This window comes from Anguilla rostrata, chromosome 17, assembly GCF_018555375.3.
Source record: "Anguilla rostrata isolate EN2019 chromosome 17, ASM1855537v3, whole genome shotgun sequence".
Taxonomy (NCBI): domain Eukaryota; kingdom Metazoa; phylum Chordata; class Actinopteri; order Anguilliformes; family Anguillidae; genus Anguilla; species Anguilla rostrata.
Window position 1 is genome coordinate 4059698 of NC_057949.1, and position 23131 is coordinate 4082828.

Sequence of the window (23131 nt, forward strand, 5' to 3'; positions counted from 1 at the left end):
CTGAAATATTCCTGCCCGTTTTTGCAGTAGGCGAAGCTGAGGTGTAGCACGGCGCATTTCTCACTCGCAGTCATTAATCTTTCTGAAGTCGCTCCCAGGTTCCAATCCACAGAAACCCTCTCTTACTCCGCATACTTACGAAATACATCCCCCTCTGGCCTCGCGCACGCTTACGCTATATTTATCAATAAATCGATCCGTCGATTTATCAGCTCACGTTTACGTACAAGTCGTCCAACTGAGATTCACTGCCGGCCTGGGGACTGTGGTAATTCTCGAATCTAAGTTTGTGGAATAACATGACTGAAGCAGCGGATAGATTTGCTTTGCAGGGGCTCGCTGTTGAGTGAGTGGTTTCACTCTCCTGCTAAAGCATTTCAGTGCTTGGGAGCAGGGCCCGATTCTAGGCATGGGCGACAAGCGCGGGCACCAAGGGCGCCATCTGTTTGGGGGGGGGGGATTGGGGGGGCGAACAAAGGGAAAAAAATTTAATTCGCGCCTTGCGTCCATGATAGTCGGCAGCCGGCCACCCACCTACCCCTGTACGCGCTCCCATATGACAAGCTCAAAAAGATTAACCAACCTTCGGGGGGGGGGGGGAAATAATTCTGCGAATTGTGATTGTCAGTTCTCTCCCTGGCTATTCGCTGATACTGCTGAAAGTGATGTAATTGTATTGAATGTAAAACAGTAGGGTACGATGCCATTGAATGCATGCGGGGGAAGCATATTTAAGTCAGTCTGTTGTAGACCGTGGGTGTTAGCTGACTAACATTGCTAATTTAGCCTTTTTTTTGTAGCACTGCTTCAGTGTTTGGCGCATAGTACCGTTATTTTTATGTCTTTTCTTTTCTTTATAATTTTATTTAATCATATTTATTGTTTCACTGTGAATATCCGTCATGTGCACTCTCCTGTATAATAAACATTTTTTGGGGATGGGGGCGGAGTATGGGCTGGATCCAGTTTCCTGTGCCAACCTACCACCTCTCTTTTGATCGTGAATCCTGTTGCCATAAATCACAATTTCCTATGCTTTGGAGCCTGGGTGCTGCATTTGGACCAGCTTAAAGGTGGACAAGATATGATTTTGACACAATTTCATCAAATATAATTAGATTAAGTGCTGCAGTTGCCTCACCTTGAAGCTGGAAATCATGCCACAAATTAGCACACGTGCATAATTTTGAAATAATGTGTTCACTTGGCAGTATTTCCGAGATGGAAGAATATTTTAACATATTCATGGGACAGATTTGGGTCAAGCTTTTCTTTCCTGCAGAGAGGTGTGTTTTTTCAAGACCGAGCATAAATAATTAACCAGTGGTTTTTAGGAGCATGATACTGATATCATCTATAGGCCATGCCCTTCTCAGTCACCAGACCTGAACCCAGTCAGGCTCTGGTGGAATATTCTACACTAACACGCAAGGCGACTTTTCCAATGGAAGAATGGCATACGTAATATTTCTCCTGCAGAATTCCAGACTCCGGTAGACTATGCCATGGAACGTACAGGACATGACAGCCGTAGGTGGCAGCCCAACACTCTATTACGTGATCTTATTCGATGTCTGTACATATGCGCACCCAACCTGTGGACCCATGCCTACCTGTGCCTCTTCACCCTTCTGCCAGACTCTCTGGCTCCTCTCCTTTCCTCCCGTACTTCCTGTTCTGCACGCGCATCTCCTCAACCTGTGCACCCATGCTTACCTGTGCACTCTCCACCCTTCTGCCAGACTCTCTGGCTCCTCCCCTTTCCTCCCGTACTTCCTGTTCTGCACGCGCATCTCCCAAACCTGTGCACCCATGCTTACCTGTGCACTCTCCAGCCTTCTGCCAGACTCTCTGGCTCCTCCCTTTTCCTCCCGTACTTCCTGTTCTGCACGTGCATCTCCCAAACCTGTGCACCCATGCTTACCTGTGCACTCTCCACCCTTCTGCCAGACTCTGGCTCCTCCCCTTTCCTCCTGTACGTCCTGTTCTGCACACGCATCTCCCCAACCTGTGTACCCATGCTTACCTGTGCACTCTCCACCCTTCTACCAGACTCTCTGGCTCCTCCCCTTTCCTCCCGTACTTCCTGTTCTGCACACGCATCTACCCAACCTGTGCACCCATGCTTACCTGTGCACTCTCCACCCTTCTACCAGACTCTCTGGCTCCTCCCCTTTCCTCCCGTACTTCCTGTTCTGCGCGCGCATCTCCCGCCCCCTCTCCCATCCTTCCCCTCGCCACAGCTTTCGCCGGCCTGTGGAGCGGCCCTTTTATTTCACAGCCGGGGCGAAGAGCCGCGGCGGCTACAGAAAATCGATAACGCCGCGGTGCGGGGAGAGTTACCGGTCCTGCAAGGGACAGGCCCAGCTCACCGCCTCAGGAGGAGAATCCTCCGTGAATTATTGCAAGAGGCCGAAGTATCGAATTCTGCGGAATAAGGAGAGACCGAAAACAAGAGAGGGGTTGTCAGCGGTGTTCAATATGTTGAATGGATTATATTCATGCTCGGTTCAGTTATAAATAAATAAAAGAAGCAACGAATGTTTCCTAGCAGCACGTGGATATTTTATCAGCGAATACCATGGGAATACACGTTTCCATCCGAATTATGGATTCGTACATGAATCTTTTTGGGGCTAATGTTTGTGCTTTGTTTCGGACTTCAGTATCGGATAGTGAGCGCAGTTATGACTGAAAGGGCTCTGAGACACAGGACAATGTGGTGAATATGGGCTGGAATTTAATCTTCTAACCAGTGACATGTGTCCGGTGGAGTGCACCAGCATTCCTGAAGTTTGGCTCCACTTAAACCCAGGAGACTGCCATGGATGGGACTCCAAACTGGAGTGTGGGGGTGGGATATGTCAGAGCCAGAACCACCCCCCACCCCCCCAAACCAGGCCTGCCAATCACAGCCCTTCTCATCAGGGTTGGATAGGGGAGAGTCAAGAGAGGAATCTATCATAACAAGCCTCGCACACAGCTTTAATCTAACTGTGCCTAGATAGCACAGAGCTCTAATCTAACTGTGCCTGGGTAGCACAGTGCTCTAATCCAACTGTGCCTTGATAGCACCAAGCTCTAATCTAACTGTGCCTGGAAAGCACAGAGCTCGAATCTAACTGTGCCTGGATAGCACAGAGCTCAAATCTAACTGTGCCTGGACAGCACAGAGCTCGAATCTAACTGTGCCTGGATAGCACAGAGCTATAATCTAACTGTGCCTGGGTAGCACAGAGCTCTAATCTAACTGTGCCTGGAGAGCACATAGCTCTGATATTTCTCCAGATTGCACAGAGCTCTAAGGAGTGTAGATTGAGGAGAGTATGTATAGTAAAGTCTATTACATACTTACACTCATTACATTATAGGCATTTAAGCGTCTTATCAGAGCACTTACACAACTTTTACATAGCATTTTAATGATCCATTATACAGCTGGATATATACTAAGCATTCGGTAAGTACCTTGCTAAAGGACAGCAGTGTCTACGATCAAACTGCGACTTTGATCAGCCCAAGCCGTCTACCACTGTGCTACTCGTCAAGTATAATTACATTACACTTCCTCTTCGGGAGTCTGCACAACAGGTGTACACTAGCAATAGACCACATCTGTGCAAATGCACGGCACTGTGCAAACGGGTTTTGCGCTTACATTGCATTCAGCAGCATGAATGTGTACGTCTGTTTGTCTGATGTAGCAGTTTCATGCCAAACTGCGTATGTGGGTATGCAAGCATGCCTGTGCACTTGTGTGAGCGCTTTCGAAAATTGCTGTGGTTGCTTGTGAGGAGACGTTTGATGGAATCGCAATTATGAAATCGGCATTTCTCTCTTTATCTCTCTCTCTCTCTCACACACACACACACACACACAGATAAGCACACAATTTACCTCAGATTAGCTGCCCGCCTCTTTCTTCCTCCCTGCAATTATATCTGATCTCACCACTATTTAAATTCTGCACAGCAGCAGAGAATCAACAGCAAGCTTTCCCCAGGCAGGCCGCCGTCAGTGGAGACTGCAGTGGAGTAGGTGAACTCAGGTCTCCCCAGCAAACATCAGAGCGCTGGTGAAGACAGAATTATTCACTAGCGTGATTCAAGCGGATCCCATTCTGTTTGTGCCGGGCTGGGTTCAGTACTAGGGTTCTTACTGTGGTCTGTGCTGGAGTCTGTACTGGGTTTGCGCTGGGGTCTGTATTGGGTTCTGTATGCAGTCTGTATTGTGGTCTGTGCAGAGGTCTGTGCAGGGGTCTGCTGTGGTGGGGTCTGTACTAGGGTCTGTACTGAGGTCTGTGCTCGGGTCTGTTGCAGTGGGAGCCGTGCTGGGGTCTGTACTAGGGTCTGTACTATGGTCTGTGCTCGGGTCTGCTTTTTGTGGTTTCTGTGCTGGGGTCTGCTTTGGTGGGGTCTGTGCTGGGGTCTGCTATGGTGGGGTCTGTATTGGGTTCTGTACTGCAGTCTGTACTGTGGTCTGTGCCAGGGTCTGTGCTGGGGTCTGTGTAGGAGACTGCATTGGCATCTGTATTGGGTTCTGTACTGCAGTTTGTACTGTGGTCTATACTGGGGACTGTACTGCGGTCTGTACTATGGTCTGTGCTGGGGTCTGTATAGGGGTCTGTGTAGGGGTCTCTGTTTGGGCCTGAATTGGGGACTGTACTGGGGTCTGTTGGCTATGCAGAAAGAAGCTTATTGATTTTTTTCCTATCACTGCATTGCACCCAGGAAACATAAATATTATCACATTTCCTCTCAGTTGGGAAGCAGGGCATTATTTTATGAAGACAGTCCCTGCCAGGAGCAAGGTTGGGCAGAAGATTTAGGCGTCCGTGTGAGCAGATCACCGCTGTGGTGTTCTGCGGCCCCCTCTTCGAACGGTGACAAGTATGACAATGAACTGCTTTTCAGTCACAAGCTGATCCCACCGCCACCTGTGATGGACAGAGATGTTTATAGTCCATAGAAGCGATTATATCACATGGTAGTAATATAATGTGATAATTTCATGGTAATAACACAAGGTGCAGCAGGTACGTGGGGTGTCAGGGTCGTACATTTCCTGCCTCGGCAGCTCCCCCTGCTGGTGGAGACGGTAGTTAACCAAACAGCCGGGAGGAAGGTCCTGCGCACAGGAGTTGCCTGTTGCTCCGGATCTCCTCGCTCCCCAAACAGGGGGATCTCATTACCTTCCCGCCATCTGTCCGTTCTCCTCCGCTCCACCTCTCTCCGGAACGCGCCGGTCACACGGCGCCTGCCAAGGCGACGGAAACAGGTGACGTGGGATTCGCAACTCCCCGTGCAACAGCCTGTAAAACCTGTCGCTGGTAATTTCCAGTTTGGTTGAGCAGGGAATGCTCAACTGTTGGTCTATATCTCCTCGATTCAATTACGGTATTTACCATTAAAGCACAAGAAATTGTGTGAAATCTATTACCGAGATTTAAATTGGAATCTTCACCCCCCGCCATTCTGAAAGAGAAGGTTGGTATACCTGTCTGTGGATGGCATATAGTTTTGCCTGCTGTATTTTCTTAGTGGTCAGTGTCCATGACAACAGGCTTGAAAAAAACTAGAGGTAGATATTTAGCAAAATGACCAATGCCGTCTTATTTCAATGCTCATTGGCATGTGCTCTTACAGAGTTTCCTTATGCTCACATTTAGCTTCAAATGTGTTTTAATTATTTTGCTTAAAGGAACCAAAATGAATAAAATGGTACCTAAATTGCTGAACACTTAGCTCATGATTAAGCATTTGTTTTTCAACTATTGCTGTTGCAGAGTGTTTAGATTCATATTGAGCAATTCACACGGCTTATGTTTTTTTAAACACTGAACACTTGTGTGAAGATGCACAAATTTTCGTATTAGGGTTTTCAAGGGATTATTTCATTGAAAATAAACCTTCTCCCTTCTCTCCTGCGGTGCTATAGGAGGTGTTTAATATTAACAACTAGTTGACATTACATTACATTTCAGACATTTAGACATAGCGCCCTCTCAATAGTATTCGGTGAATGAAGCCTCTTTTTTAAAATCTCTGCATCAGCATTTAGCCCATTAATTCAATTAAAATATAACCGAGCTGCAAGGACCCCTTTCTCATTCCTTGGGTCACAGGAAGGTCTGAATTCATCCTCCTGCCAACGGGTCGAAAGAGATATATGAGGCACTGATTGCACCGGGCTATCTGAGGGAAATAAATTGTATTGGGAGAAAAATCAAAGGGAGTTCATTGCTGCTCTAAATCTCCACAGATACCGCGCACAGATGGAACTGGAGGGGAATTTCTCCTTAAAGTCCCAACCAGCTGCAGCCAGATTGCTTCGGCGGCTGCTGGTATGCTGGGCGTGTGTGATTGTGTGCGGGCAGGCCAGGACTGAAACGAGCTTTATAACCTTTGCTGTAGGCAGTGTGGCAGATGCATGAGCTGTGACCTCTGACCCTTTGCCATTGGATGCTTTTTTTGCGGGGGTGGGGGTGGGGGATCTGGACCATGAAGCAATAAAATGTAATAAATAATAACGGTTCCCCATACTTCTCCATGGAGGCCGTAGTAGTCCTCCATGCAGACCCTTTTCCACAGAGGTCGTAGTAGTCCTCCACGCAGCCTAGAATGGCTACTGAGGGTGATGTCACGCCGACTCACTGTTCTTTCTGTTTCGGGATGAAGGGGAACTTTGGCCAGGGATGTTCTTATAGGCTGAACTGAGATTTCATTGCAGGTTGTCCACCAATCCTGTTCTTGAAAACACCATGGGATATGGGCACAAATGGGGTGGGCATGAACTTTTGAATGTAGGGTTTAATATTAGAACTTGGCATTCGCCATCTTGGCAGGATGTTGACTGCATTGTGCCCATGAAATTAGCCGTCATAAGACTGAAAACCATAGACAGGAAACCATGGTAACACAAGGCTGTCAAGGTAATCATGATAAATATCCTATGTGGGAAGAAGAATAATGGTGAGTGTGCAGTGTAGAATCATATTCAACGCAACTACATTTTGTGAAATTTGAATTATGATAAACTACGGTGAAACATGATAAATAATAGTAAATATCCTTTTTGAGCAAATATTCATGGTAAATAGGCTGTGGAATCATAATTAGTGGGAATTTTTTTTTTTTTAAGTTGAATCATGGTAAACATGGTATCATAATGTAAATGTCCTGCCTGGTATTGGACCTTTGGTATATAAACAACAACTTTATTTCAAACCACATATTACTAATTTAACAAAAAAAGCTTGAACCTAAACTTGGCTTCCTTTATAGGACTAAGTCTTCCCTTTTTATGGATAGCAGAAAAAGATTGTGCAGGCTACAATACTGCCAGTTTGTGACAATGGAGATGTCCTATATATGCACACCACAATCTCTGTTTTAAAACCACTGGATGTAATTTATGATACATGGTGCACTTTATGTTCAATCAAGGCTAACATGTAAATATCCTGTCTGGAATTGGATCCACAGTACACATCCTCCTTTGGAAGAAGAATCTTGGCAAATATGCTGCATGGGATTATTATCAGTATAATTTGGCTTGTGGAACTAAAATTTGGGGAACATTTGGATTTTATACATTTCTTGAATGTGTGGTAAATATCCTCTATGGGAATATAATAAAGGTATCTGCTGTGTCTTGTTCTGGAAAAACATCATTCCTTTCAAATACAATAATCATTTAATTCAAAAGTTTCGGAAGAAGAATCATTTAATTCAAACCTTGTTCTGTCTGAACTCTAGCTCTTACGGGCCCCCTGTTTAGTGCCACTAACTCCTATCCAGCCAAAGCCTCTGTACAAAGATAAAAGCTTTGTAGGGGGAGCTCATCCCCGTAAAGAAGCACTGTGTCCACAACAAGAACATAAGATGTGCTGCCAAAATAACTGCGACAACACTGCAGCTACAGGAGAGGCCTACAGATACAACCGGCCATTAGTATTAAGTGAAAAAGGGAAAAAAACTCAGAAATTAATATGTATAAAAAAACATTCTCTGCTCATATTCTCGGCCGTCACGCACTGGCCAGTTTAATCTGCGAGGACAAACTACTGGAACGCCGTTTTTAAAAACAGTCAGATAAAGCACATTTTTTTCCCGCAGCAAGCCAGCCCGAGAGACTGCTGACAAAAGCACATAACTGTGCAAGAAAAGCAGTTTTTCTGTATCATTCCGTGAAATTACATTACATTTGCCGGACGGAGCTTTCTAAAGTCAGTGTTCTGTCGCCCAGACGCTCTAAACCGTTCGCGGCTTACGATGGCGAAAGATGCATGAGACAAGGTGGGGGAAAGCTGGAACCACAATGAAAGATCTGGAGAATTTCAAGCGAAAGAAGATTAAATAATTTGAAATTTCATTATTAGCCTTCTGCTTGCCAGGATTCCAGAAAATCATAGTTTCCAAACCATTTTTGTATTGTGGAAAAAAAACGTATTTGTATTTGTCATGCGATTTGTATTCTTCAAATATTAGAACACATTGTACTGAAGGTACTTCCTCAAACAGTAATATGCATTCCCCATAAGTTTTATGACAAATATATTTGAAATATATTTCATTTATGTTTTTCTGCATTCTCTACAATTGTATGTGCTGCTCTGCCCAAGAATCAGCCTGATGTCTGTTAGGTCAGGTTTTTCTCGGAAAGACTTGGCGTGAATGCATGTTTGTGCGCATTCATGTACCAGAGCTCATACTGTCACGGTTGAGGAGGGTGGGACGCAATTGCGGACCGAGGGGATCTAAAAGTTAACCCTGAGGGGTAACCACAAAATCGCCGAGCGATAGAAAGGGAAGGGGAAAAACCAAATAATAAAGAGCCAAGTAATCGCTCCCTCCACTCACTGAAACTTCTGTCAGCGGGCTCAGAAAACTAAAAGAAATGAAACACCGCCGCAGCGTAGCTACCCAGAAAGTAAAACCCCACTAGAAAAACAGAGTGGAGTAACTTACAAACAAAAAAGGACACTCGCAGCCTGGCGGGTATAAAACAAAAGGAAAACTAAAGAGACGAGGGCAGAATGTCCTCCTCAGCGCGAAGAGATAAACAGCTCGAGAAGAAACCAAATGGTGATCAAATCTGGCAGATAGGATCAACACGGTAACTTCTGCCGATTCTCACACCCCTACACACCAAGAGTCTGACAAACAATGAGTCTGCACTGAACCCCAGAAATCAGGGGCTAGATATAGGCCTCCCACACCTGACCCTCATCAGGGACAATTAGCTCAGAGCAAATGCCTGTGAGGTGCCATCACCTCACCATAGCACTCACACACCTGCCCCTCGTCAGGGTCAATTAACCCGCAGAAATCAGAGTGAGAGTTGCCACCACCTCACACATACATGTACAGGTATATGGAACACAAGCTATGTCTAGCCACAGCTTAATGGGGAATCAGTGGCTAACTGAAATAGCATTAACTAAATAAAGTACTTCTCTATGCTGTCTGGGCGGGTTGCTTCGCGTCTTGTGAAATGATGTGGGATTGTGAGAGCAGGGCATTTTCTTTATCATGCCCTCCTTATTGGCTGCAGTATGGCAGGTCGTATGTAGCAACTGTGTGGCTAACGGGCTTCGTTCGTCTTGACTCGACTTAAAGATTCACAGCTTCACTCAGCTCTATGCTTCATGCGAGACCCTTAGAGAAATTTGCATCTTTTTTTTTATTATTAGACATATTCTGAATTTTTATTACCCATAGCTCACCGCAAGTAGAATTTTAAGAATCCAATTTATTCCACTGAATTATATCAGCTACTTCTATAAAAAGACTGAGAATTATTGTATATATAAGGTCTGATGGATTGAGGACTGTTAAAGGTTATACGGCTGAAGGTCATCTCAAAAAAATTGATGCAAAAGGTTAATGAAAACTTCCTGAGAAATAATACCTTGCTTCTAGGGATTTTTGCACCTAATTTGTTGAACGCTCAACATCTTGCTTTCAGCTGACGAAAGGTTTTTCTTATTATTCAAAAATAAGTAAATGATCGTATAACTCATACCTGGCATGTTGCAGTGCTATGAGTTATACATTTAACTGTGCAGCAATTATACTAGGATCCCAAAACCCATGATGATTGAAGTGCTAAACGTAACAAAAAAACGAATCTATGCCTAACAAATTTGGTGGGATTACTATGTGGATGATCAGTGTTTGTAATGGATAAACATTGAAAGCTATTGTCTAATGTTTTGTTTTTGTTGTTGATCATAATACATTTTACGGTAGAAAGAGTGGCCCATTTCACACAATAGATTCTATGGATTTCATAGTGGTTAATAGTGTGATTCTGTGCCCTTTCTCAATGGAAGCTGGCGGCAGGGGGCCGGGGGGGGCTTAAGAATAATTAACACAAAGAGATTTATGGTGCACCCCCATGACAAGCTCAGTAGGAAACAGGCAGTAGGAAGCACCAAAGGGGATTACTGGAATACTATGGAATATCTGGCAATGTCATGTAAATAGAGTGTTCATGTCATGTTTTATGTACCTCATTAACTGTGGCCCCACCCCCTTTTTTCAATGAAGGATCAATTGCTAATTACTACTCACGCTCAATCTATCATAGTGTGAGAAGTAGGACTCATCCCATGCCTTATAGACACTAGGGCTGTGCTCACTATAACAATGTGGCAATATGTTCTAACTTACCATGTCCACGTATTGACACATGATTGCTATATCAATACATTTATCATTTCTTAAACTCATTTCCATAAACCATCTGTATTACAAGTGCCGTTTTAAGTTCACTTCAAGTGAACTTCAGTGGCTTTAGTATATTATTTTGGCTGGCATTGTATTTCTTAAAGTTTGTCGTTTTTTAATGTTTATAACAAATAACCTCAATGATATATTACAAGGTTTTAATTTTTTTCCGATTCATATTCCCTCATGTATTGGGACATGTATTTTTTTCGTGACCCATGCATTGGGATATGTACTGCATTGTGACCCCTGCATCTGGGTATTTAGTGTCACCAGTCAACTGAAAATACCCAGTCCTAAAAGGTATCCTGGGCCTGTCAGAGTGTCCAGTGTCTGCATCTGCTCCACAAACTGAGCCCCTGAGTCGATACCAAAAAAACACCATACCACCCGAAATAGGAAGAACCTCATACAAGGACAATGACAGCCATCATGATAACGCACTTGTGGAGTGGCCTTTTCTAGAATGGCACTTATTCAGTAAGCTGCGATTTAATCCTGCGTTTGTTGACAGGATAAGGGCTTATTGTAGGCCCCCACCAGTTACTGCTGAAACGGCTTCTTCAGGCCACAGGTTGCCTGGAGGAACCCCAGCAACCCTGGGGAGATGTCCAGAAGGCCAGCCGCCAACGCACGAGCCCTTTCCCCTCAAACCCAGGTCCAGTCAGCCGGAGAGGAACTCGAGCATCGTTTGTAGCTTTCAGTCTACCTGTGGCTGGTGTGTCCTTCCTCTCTGATGCTGTCGCTGTCTGTGTGATTTTTTTTCTCCTCCGTGAGCCTAAGAAAAGCTTCTTTTTTTTCTTCCTCGTCTCAGCCCAACAGTCCCCCCCCTCTCCTCCCCTCCCCTCCCCTCCCCTCGCCTCCCGCTCTTCCACGTTCCCGGGTCAGTGTCGTCATGGAAACAGTTTGGCGGAGAGGGTTTAGCGGTTTTCATTAAGCAAATATACAAGCGCAGACAAGCGGGCCTTCAAACGATGCCTTCTCTGCTGCAGGCACCTCGTGGCACATTAAATACAACTGCGTTTCCACCTGAATCTCTCTCTCTCTCTCTCTCTCTCTCTCTCTCTCTCTCTCTCTCTCTCTCTCTCTCTCTGCCCCCCCCCCACCATACATTATTTAACAAGCAGAAATGCAATCCCCCTGTATATTACCTTTGAAAATCAGGCCCTCAGAAGGAGCGCTTATAAAGACATATAAAACGGGGCCTTTTTTCGTCCCCGGAGAGGCCCGCCAGAATTAAATTGCTGAATAAATTCTCGCCTCTTCTGCCAAACGGGTATGCGCATTTTCGCCAGACCTGGGTAAACCAACCAATGAGAGAGAGAGATCTGTGCTTGCGCTGTCCTAACAGACCTGGGGAAAACCAACCAATGAGAGAGAGAGATCTGTGCTTGCGCTGTCCTAACAGACCTGGGTAAACCAACCAATGCTAAGAGAGAGAGATCTGTGCTTGCGCTGTCCTAACAGACCAGGGTAAGACCACTCTGCTCCAGAGAAACACCAGCGCTAAGAAAGAGAGATTTGTGCTTGCACTAACTCAAAATACCAGGGGGATGTTTTTTTACGAAACAGGGTTACCGAGAACTGCACTGAATAAAACCTGGAATAGCTCTTTTTATACTTCAATCCATGTTCCAGATTTGGAGGGTTCTTGGTTTTACTCAGCGCAGCTATCCAGGTAACTTGGTAATCCTGCTTTGTGAAACAGGGACCAGGATAAGACCACTCCTATCAGGTCTAGCGCCCTCTGCCTGCCTTTTCGCCATTCTGCAGCATGCGTTACATTTCACCATTTACAAGAAGCTCTTACCCAGAGCAACTTAGATTACATTTTCTTTTCTTTTTTACATAAATCTTTAGTCACTTCCATTTATAGAGCCTGATCTTTTACTGAAGTAAATCAGGTCAGGCACCTACCCACAGCCTTTGAGTTATAAGTCCATTTTTCTAATCATTTATGCTGTACTGCCACCCAGCACGACAGGAAATCCTGCAGCCAGAGCCACACGTCCTCTGTCCCAAACGCACTGGGCAATGAGCGGCAGAGCTCCTGCCAGCTTTCATCAGTCCATACAAACAGCCAATAGGAAAGCTTTTCTAGATACTTCCAAATACTTTTTTAATCCTACTTTTAACTGTGGACCCTGTTCTTCTCTTTTCATTCTGGCTGAGTGTTTAGACTATTGTGTTTGAGAGATCAGGGTGTGAAAAAAGCATGTGGAAGTTTGGTTGAGAGTCTAAAGGTCCAGGGCCTGGAGTAAAACCCGGAACCTTCCCAAAATTTGGAACATGGACTGAAGTACAAGAGCTGTTGCGGGTTTTACTGAGCACAGTTATTCAGTTAATCCTGTTTGGTGAAACAGGGCCCAGGTCACTGTCTGTGTGCCACTTTAATCACTGAAGTGTTTGTGGTGGCTGGAAGAGGATCTGCAGAGGACACGTATCCCAGCAGGCAGCAGGTCTCGTTAGGCAATTACCCTTCAGAGCTGGCCTGAGCTCTGTGTTGCTCTTGTTGCCAGCACTACAGTGGTATGGTTTCCAGGGTCATTATGACTTCCTGAGGCTGATCCCTATTTGAGGCAGAGGGGAAGAGCATGCACAAGCTCTCTAGTCCCAGAGTCAACAAATGGCTTCAAAATTAATGCGATAAACAAAGACACCAACGGACCTTGTAAATATATTTTGAGGGTAAGACAGTGATTAAGAACTCCACTCATCTCATTTGCCTGTTAAATGAATTCTGGAGCAGGACTCTGGAGTCCAGCTAAAGACCGTAGGCTTGGGTGTTGGGGTCAGAGAACGCCTGCACTGAAGAGACAGATCTCCACAGACTTCTGTTCATGAATAAAACTAAGAGGTCCAAGTTTTAGGAATCTACATGCTGAACGCTGATAAATTGAGATCGTAATGGGGTTTCGACTGCATCATAAGAGTAGGTGGCCAGTGTACCCCCCCCATCTCAGACTATGGAATCTCACCTTGAGAGCTAGGAAATGTTCCCCTTTTCGCTCTTGAAGGTCACTCAGAATTGCTGGACACAGGGAGGTTAGCAATTCCAGTTAGCCACATTTTTATTTGGCTACAGAGCAAGAGAGCTCAAAAAAAAGAAAATCTTCACCTTTCCCCCTCAGAGGTTCTGAGCACTCACTAATATATCAAAGATGAAAAACCAAAGACATTAAAACTTTTCAGCTCAGTTGTAGTTTGTCTTGCCTCAGTCTCCGCTTTCTTCACTGTGTAAGTGAGCACACCTTTAAGCCCTGGGCTGATTCGCCAACGCATCTCAGGCGTGTGCCCACTCAACGAGTAGGCGTGGCTCCAGCCAGCCACACAGTCAGAGCAGCTTACTTGCTTACTATTGAGTATACTTGTATGCAACTTGTGCACTCAATAGCTATATTTGAATGCCACTGATCTGCAGTGTTGTTCAGTGATTGTAATTACCTTGTGCTATGAAAATGAAGAGCACCTGTAGTCTGAGCAAATGTAATTCCACAACTGAAGACTCTTGAAAAGCAACACCCTTAAATGTTAGAAAATGCCTTAAAGACCCTGTCAAGTTAACACACAGCAGTCAAATCTGCAAGGGGAGTGACATAACAGATTGTTTTCCTCTTTTTTCATGGTAGTCATGAACTCTGCTGTCATGAACGGGCGTCTGAGAATCCTGCTGTGTTTTATTGTCATTTCATTGTCATTTATATAAAGGCCTAAAATCACATATTCCCAGAATGAGGCGATCTTAATCACTGTCTTGTTTTATGGGAATAAAAATGCATGGATCTTCTTGTCAAGCAAACACGTTCTGTTTGGAGTATTGTGATTTATTGTGGCTTATTAAATTTTATGCTCCATTGTCTGTTTGTTATGCATAACATATTACCTCAGCAGACAGGTTTCATTTGTCAGAAAATCCATTCATGCCGTTGAATATCTGTTGGGGACAGTCAGATTTAAATGGATTCGAATCTCCAGCCTTTCAGTCGTACCCCACTAGGAATCTGAACCTTTCGGTTATAGGTCTGGCTTTGTGCTACCGCCGCTCTTCGCTGTCACTGAGAGTTGCTTCTCTGCCGTAGCCGTCAGCTCTACTTCCCACAAGACACCGGCGTAGCTACGGAAACAATGATGAGGACAGGCGCTGAAGGTGTCAGCGTCAGCTAAGTTAAATTAATGATGTTGCTGGCAGGAGGTCTTTGTGCGCTACACTCAGGTGCTAGTCCTAATCTCTCACTGAGGAAGAACTGAAGACGCTCCCCGTGTTCATCATTGTTGATTCTGGCTGCGTACTGCTGGGACAGTTTTAACTGTAATTTGCGTTATACATACTGGCGTCCAGGCAGAAATTTCACCTCGTTAAATAGATGTTAGTGTTGGGCGTAGTGTGCTTAATGACCTTGCCTGTTTCACCGGCTCTTTCTCTCTTCCAATTTTTTCCCTCTACCTCTCTCTCTCTCTCTCTCTCTCTCTGTATCCCTTTCTCCAGGGTCACTGACGGTGTCCATCACAGACATGAGGGCTCCTGTGGTAGGAGGATCCGGGGGGGTCTACGCTCTGTGCTCGGCACATCTGGCAAATGTTGTCATGGTAACTGGCACCGTCATGGCATCCGTTGTTATCGTTATCAGTATTAATGAGGAGGAAATGTCACGCTGTGTGTGAGGCTGCTCCTCAGTACCAGGCTGTGCCTGAGGCTGCTCCTCTGTGCCAGACAGCTGCTGCGTGTGAGGCTACTGCTCTGTGCCAGACCGCTGCTACTCATGTGTCCAAGCGGAGATGTCTGAAATGGTCTATGTTAAATATGATGCTTGTCCACTGAGCAATTCTCACTGCTTACATGAAGGCTGTGTGTGAGCTCACAGTTTTTACTGAAGGGAACAGCATCAATTGCAGTTGTCCTCAGGCTTGAATTAAATTTAACATTCTAACTTATGGTTGGCTCAGCTAAGATCCATTGCTTTAATCATTGCAACATATGCTTAAGTGATGATACTGTGTAATCCAATACTTTAGCATAATTCAAAATTAATCAGTGTAAACGCTACTATTGTTAATTTTAGGATAAAAATGATACATGGCAAAAGGTTTTCAGTGTAAATATGTAGAAGGGACTGTTTTGCATTCAACTTGCTGAACATGACCTCCCCTCAGAAACATGTGTGATTGGCCAAGATCTTAACAGGGACACTGCTCTTTAGAAAGGACCAAACACTGCTTAAACACTACTTCCTTCTGAGCAGCAGGTGGCCCCACTGAACCAGGACCCAGGTGCATTTGCACCCGTGTGTATGTGTACTGTACATGTGTTTACGAGCCCTGTGTGTGTGTGCCTGTGTGTGTGTGTTTGTGTGTGTGTGTGCCTGCGCACATGTGCGTGTGTGTGTGTGTGTGTGTGTGTGTGTCTGTACACCTGTGCATGTGTGTGTGTGTGTGTGAGTATGTATGTGTGTTTGCATACCATGTGTGTATGTGCGTTTGATTGTGTGTGTGTGTCTGTGTCTGGGTCTGTGTGCCTGTATCTGTGTCTGTGTGTTTGTGTGTGTGTGCAGGAAATTTTGTGTTCAGAGACTTGTGGCTCAGTGTGGCCTGAAAGCCTCTCACCTGACATTAGCATTTCCCAGCATTCCTTAATTGGCTGGCCCACCCAACCTCTCGTCTTCGTAGACACCTCTCCTGGCAACACTGCTGCAGTTGTGCTGGTGTATAAAACAGAGGGTCAGTAGAAAAAGAATTGTGTGCTATTAATAAAAACTGGGTGCTGAATCCCACAAAAACTATAAATGTTTCCTGTCTGGAATTTCAGGCTTATTTTTATTGTGAAGAGTACTACCTTCCTCCGATGCACCATTGTAACCCCACCCCACCCTCACTCCCCTTTCCACAATCTCCTCGAAAAAGAAAAAAGGGGGAGCAAATAAATACTATTTTGTTTAGGGGCCCCATAGTCTCAGGGGCACCCCTGGGTGTGCATAGCCTACAGGAATAACGAAAACTGGATCATTACTGCCTTTTTATACTGACAATGTATGCGTCATTGATGAGGACGTTTGTGTTGCAGAACTGGGCAGGGATGCGATGTCCATACAAGCTGCTTCGAATGATCCTGGCCCTGGTGTGCAGTAAGTATCTGTATTACTGTGGTTATAATACACTTAATACCCCACTGAGATACAGATCTACAACAATTTCATTTCATAAAAAACTTTACAGGTTTAGCTGTAGGGGACACCATTTTCAAAAGTTCTCTACATTACGAATCCCTTTGATAGTAGCACTCAGAATCTGACTTCAATTAATTACAAAATTTGAAATGTAACAAAGTGACATGTGGTAAGCTGGTATCCAAATGTCTGCATTTTTTCAGAAGTTGTTTGTTCATTTCTCTGGTGTGGTGCTGCAGCGAAGCTGTACTGTCTCTGGCGAGACACCGGGGCCCTTTAATTAATGTGGAGAGAGCCCTCAGTGGTGTTGCTGAGCTCAGCAGTGTTCTTGAGTGTGGTTGTGGTCTGTACTGAGTGTGGTTGTGGTCTGTACTGAGTGTGGTTGTGGTCTGTACTGAGCATGACTGTGTGCTGTACTGAGTGTGGCTGTGTTCTGTACTGAGCATGACTGTGTGCTGTACTGAGTGTGGCTGTGTTCTGTACTGAGTGTGGCTGTGTTCTGTACTGAGTGTGACTGTTCTGTACTGAGCTAGCTGTGTTCTGTACTGAGCTAGCTGTGGTCTGTGCTGAGCATGCCTGTGGTGTGTACTGACTGTGACTGTTCTGTACTGAGCTAGCTGCGTTCTGTACTGAGTGTGGCTGTGTTCTGTGCAGAGCATGACTGTGGCGTGTACTGAGTGTGACTGCTCTGTACTGAGCTAGCTTGTGTTCTGTGCTGAGCTAGCTGTGTTCTGTGCTGAGCTAGCTGTGTTCTGTGATGAGCTAGCTGTGTTCTGTACTGAGTGTGACTGTGGTGTGTACTGAGTGTTCTGTACTGAGCATGACTGTGTTCTGTACTGAGTGTGGCTTTGTTCTGTGCAGAGCATGACTGTGGCGTGTACTGAGTGTGACTGCTCTGTACTGAGCTAGCTTGTGTTCTGTGCTGAGCTAACTGTGTTCTGTACTGAGCACGACTGTGTTCTGTACTGAGCACGACTGTGTTCTGTACTGAGTGTGACTGTGGTGTGTACTGAGTGCGACATAGGGCGACATAGCTCAGGAGGTAAGACCGATTGTCTGGCAGTCGGAGGGTTGCCGGTTCAAACCCCGCCCTGGGCGTGTCGAAGTGTCCTTGAGCAAGACACCTAACCCCTAACTGCTCTGGCGAATGAGAGGCATCAATTATAAAGCGCTTTGGATAAAAGCGCTATATAAATGCAGTCCATTTACCATTTACCATGAGTGTTCTGTACTGAGTGTGACTGTGTTGTGTACTGAGTGTGACTGTGGTGTGTACTGAGTGTTCTGTACTGAGTGTGACTGTGTTCTGTACTGAGTGTGCCTGTTCTGCTCTGTGCTGAACACAGCCGTATCCTCTCCCCTGCAGTGAGCTCAGAGGTTGGCCGGGCTGTGTGGCTGCGGTTCTCCCCGCCCCTGCCCTCCTCGGGGCCCCAGCCCAGCTTCATGGCCCACCTGTCGGGGGCGGTGGTGGGCATCAGCATGGGCCTGCTCATCCTGCGCAACTACGAGGAGAACCTGCAGGGCCAGTGCTCCTGGTGGGTCATCATCTTCGCCTTCGTCACCTTCCTCCTCTTCGCCATCTTCTGGAACATCTTCGCCTACGAGCTGCTGGGCGTGCAGATCCCGCCCGCTCCCTGAGAAAGGGGCTGGCCCCGCCCCCTTCCTTTACCCATAATTCCATCTTCAGATTAACCTTTCATTAACAGTCCTCTCACTCAAGGGTCCAACCTTCGGGATACAACCGCTCTGCATCTAAAGAGGTTCTACTCACGTGTGTTTTCATACTCCACATGAAGGGATTTGGCCCCAAATCAGTCATCACATGACCCTTCGGTATCCAAGGCGACCAAGAGGTTTTGGAGGGCAAAACAATCTGCATAATGTTAGCCTGATGAGAAGAATAGATATGTATGCAGGAATTACATTAACCATGTGAACGGGAAAGGGAACACAGTGTAGATTAGATGTGTGGTACAGCTATGACGGTGAGTTTCACTAATCTGTGCCCTGTACCATCTGCCCTCCAATATCCCACAATGCATTAGCAGACTATGAACCGCTGAAGTTTGCATATGCCACTCTGACATTGCTCCTGTTAAAAAAAAAGACTCAAAGTTCAAGCAAGGCAACCCTGACTGCCCTGTCTCTGGACTGTCTTGAACCCGCAGTCATCTGGTTCTAAGAGATGCTGATTCCTGTAACGGAATGTACTTGAAATGGTGCATCTTTTTTATGTTGTGCTTATTCATTTGTGAGCAGATGTACCACGTGTCCTTTATTTATCCGTGGTTATTTATTTGTTGTTTCGTGGCAGGAAAATTCTAGAAATTGTGAATTATTAATTTATTTTGAAGTTATTCATTTTGCGTCTGATCTTCTGAAAATGTGAAATGAAACGAAATCCATTGTATATAGAAAGAAAATGAGACAAAAGCTTGCATGGCCAACTGACTGTCCTTTTGATCTTTTTTAAACACTTTTCTTTGTTAGAGACTGAATAGTAAAATCATCATGGTCAGATCTAAGAACTATTGTGCGCTCAAGAGAAAAATGGAAAAAAGTGGCAGTAAAAAAAAAAGAGTGAATAGCTTAACGGGGAAATGAAATGCCAAAGTCGAAATGCAGTCTAAACGGGGAATAGGTGTCAGAAGTCGGGGAGGGGAACGGGCCAGGATTTTATTCAAACGAAATTCTGGGCTGTCTCGTTCTTTAAAGAATGCCTCTGATTGTTTGGGTTCTCTCGTTAGCCACTTCTTCACTGTTGAATATTTATGCCCGTGAGAGCAGACGGTATTAACAACGCTGAGTGCTGTCTCCACCCAGGGATTCCAAAGGCTTTAATCAAGAGTGAGGAACCTAGAAAACTGCGGCTTCATATTAGGAATTGCACATATACTGGATAACTTCCACCTGCATTGTATGATAACTTGTCCCATTCTTTGCCTAAACAATCAGAAAGGATGTTCGTGTCAACTAATCACTTTGAGAATGTGCTTGGTTATTGAAATTTTGATTCATTGGTGATGAGGAAGTGTTCAGTACTAAGGTGGTTTAATAGGCTTAGGGATAGTGTCTAAAGAAAGACTTGTTTGTGGTTCAAATGAATAATCTGGATTGTTAGATCCTCAATATCTACCTTGTCTGTTCAATGGGTGTGCTGCACAGGAAAGCAGCTTACGATGCTAGTCATGATTAGCGAAAACTGACCAATCAGGGCCCGAGTGGGTGTCTTATAGGCCTGCCCAAACCGAGGTCAGCCAGGACTGACCAATGCCAGGGGCACCTGCCCAAGTGCGGTGTGGCCTTTTTAGGCCTGCCTCCAAACTTGAAGGTTCCAGCCAGGACTGACCAATCAGTGGCCAAGTGGGTGTTTTACAGGCCTGCCCATACTGGGGCCAGCCAGGGACTAACCAATCAGAGGCTGAGACACATTGGGCCCTATGTTGGCTGTGATGTGCTGCAGCAGGGAAAGATCTGTGGTACAATGAAGAACATGATCCCCTATGATAGCACACGCTTGTAATATCCTGTCTGTGGTATTCAGTACCAATGTAAACCTGCCAGTGCCATCTGGCCTAACTTCATCTACGCCGTCATAAAAAAATAACAAAGAGAAACGACATGTGTAAGATTCAATGGCCTTGCCCAATGGTGCGGTTCCTCAGAACCAATGCTCATGGGACAAAGGTACAAACGGCCAGACACCCGGAATGTATTTGCGTTCAGCGTCCTTAGCTGGCATGGGTTTTTCTTTTGCTGCAATGAAGCATGTCCCGCACAGCTCGGGGTGGGGGGTGGGGGGGGGGCTGCATGCAGGCTGGTTGCCCCAGGCAACAGAAGCGCAGCCTGAATTTCCTCTAGTTTGGGGCCAGCACAGCACTGCTGCATGAACCTGCAAAATCGCTGCAGTTAAAGAACCCAAAAGAATGGGCATTAAAGAGGAATTGCACTTTATAACAGTTCTGCTTCTCATGACTGATATTGTCCTTCTAATGAATGTGTCACCATTCATTTTTCGATGAGTTATTTCATTATGTTAATATTTTACGCTGTTTTATTGTTTTCCTTTACAAAGGCAGGAAGTAGACCCAGGTAGTTTAGTGTCGAACTCGAGGATGCATATCATTGTGCGACTTCTGATGTGGACGTACCCGAGACAATAACATTAGCTTGGTTGTAGAAATAGTGTTGTATTACTACTAGCTAGCGAAACCGAAAATGTCTGAGGACAAAATAAATGGATGGTGGCAACCTTATAACAACAGCCAGCAAGCTGTCTAACTGTTACCGTAGACATCCTATGTATCACAGACAGACGCGATAGCGTTAGCCAGCCCGCTTAGTACCTACCAACGATAGGAAAACTGTGGGTACAACTCCAGGCTTCAGATGGTCGCCTTGGTAGTCAGTGGCTTCAAGTGGTCGCTGCATTAAGTAGGCAGTATACTTCGTAAGAAGTAGAACTTTTTGAGCAAAACGAAGCAATGAGAACAACTGAAAAACAAAAAGACGCAGTGTTGTGTGTTCGCACAGTGCAGTGTGCGACGGCTTCTAGGCTTCAGACGGTCGCCTTGGTAGTCGGTGGCTTCAAGTGGTCGCTGCCTTAGTCCTCATTTGCGAACTTCTTCGACTGTTATGTTGGGGTGTCTGATTACACCCAGCCATGTCTGGCACAAAGTTGCATCACATGAAAAACTATGAAAATGTCCTTTCAAGGCAAGTTTAATGGGGGCATTATAACAACCGGGTACAATGCACCTCATTATTACACCGATTTTGCCGCAAAACGAAATTGAAGATGAAACTGTACTACTATGTGGACTCGCACTAAAAAAAAGGTCTTTCTTTTTAACGTTAGAAATGTAAAATGAAAGAACTAATTGAAAAGGACAATATCAGTCATGAGAAGCAGAAGTGTTATAAAGTGCAATTCCCCTTTAAGTAAAATGCTGCAATGGCAAAGTGCGGCACGGTACATACTGTACATACGAATAGAACAGCCTGTCTTCATTAAACTCTCCAGCTGGCTTTAACTGATTACTTACATACATTTTAGCAACTCACAGAGGGGAATGGAGGTAGTGCAATTATATTATTATATATTTTTGTAATGTACAAGTCTCCTGTACATGTACGTGTTCATCAGACTTTTTTTATTTGCCGGTGTGCATTCATGGAGATTTACAATAATGGTATTAGCCTGTGGGGTGAAGTGCAGGAGGACTGCTTTGTGTCGACTTCATTACCGTGCGAAACCAACGTTAGCGTGGAATACGTGAGCTGAGCCCCACACACACTACTTAGAGCCTCCCCCAGGATTACATTCTGTGACCCCCCCCCCACGTCTGTGGGTAAACTAAGCTGCTGTATCATAGCCGTCCTCCGGGCTGGAGGACCACAGGCCGGGCTCCCAGCCGAGTCGAGGCCAACGCCGGCGCTGACGGCTAAGGGCCGGCTTCCTTGTTTGAAGTGGGAAACCTGCAAACAGATGAAGGCCCCCGATCTACGCGTGTGCACACAAAGCCCCCTCGCCCGCCGCTGGGACCGGGCCCGCTGTTTACTGAGTGGATTACAGCAGGAGGGGCTCGGCTTGGAACGCACAAGAGGGATTACAGGCATTCACCACACAGTCCCTTTAACACGGTTTTCCCTCAATTTTCAATTGTGCGATTCAAATTCTGTGGTAGACACACACACACACACAACCACACACACACACACACGTACACACGTACACACACACACACATATGCACACACACATACACACACGCTCACACACACACAAAGATTCTCAATAGTGTTGGACATCAAGACTACATAACAGAAATCACATGCAGTCTATTCTCAATGACCAACCCTTGTAATTGACTTTAATTCTAGCGCAGTCACTGGGCAGAAAAGCTCTTTATTGGTTGGTGTCGTTCTTTCGATGAGGCCTTTCGTCTCCTCTGAAAAGTGTTGCTCATTTATCTTGAGCCCTCGTGCAGTCTCGCTCTCGTCTAAGAAAGCAGTCTGCGCTGTGGACAGTCTGTTTCCCTGCTGAATGTAGACCTGATATCTGAACTCCCTCCTAGTTGCAGCTTGATGAAGCCTAAGGTAGCCTAGCAGATAAAAGGCCTCTCACTAGCCTCTCAGGCTAACAGCCTTGTTTACATCTCCAGGCTAACGCTGAGCTACTGAGACACTTCAGGGAGAATTTATCGGAGTATATTAGAAAATGGCCACAAAACATTCT

General features: G+C 45.4%; 1 protein-coding gene across 1 annotated transcript in view; it reads left to right on the top strand.

Annotated features, from left to right (window-relative positions):
- The window catches only part of LOC135243735 (rhomboid-related protein 1-like), a 55927-nt gene extending 35767 nt beyond the window's left edge, over positions 1–20160 (top strand). The window contains exons 6-8 of the mRNA XM_064315735.1: positions 15220–15320; positions 16792–16852; positions 18261–20160. Of these exons, the coding sequence (XP_064171805.1) occupies positions 15220–15320; positions 16792–16852; positions 18261–18532 (434 nt within the window). The 3' untranslated portion in view covers positions 18533–20160. The remainder of the gene's footprint in view (positions 1–15219; positions 15321–16791; positions 16853–18260) is intronic.
- The last annotated feature ends 2971 nt before the right edge of the window (positions 20161–23131 follow it).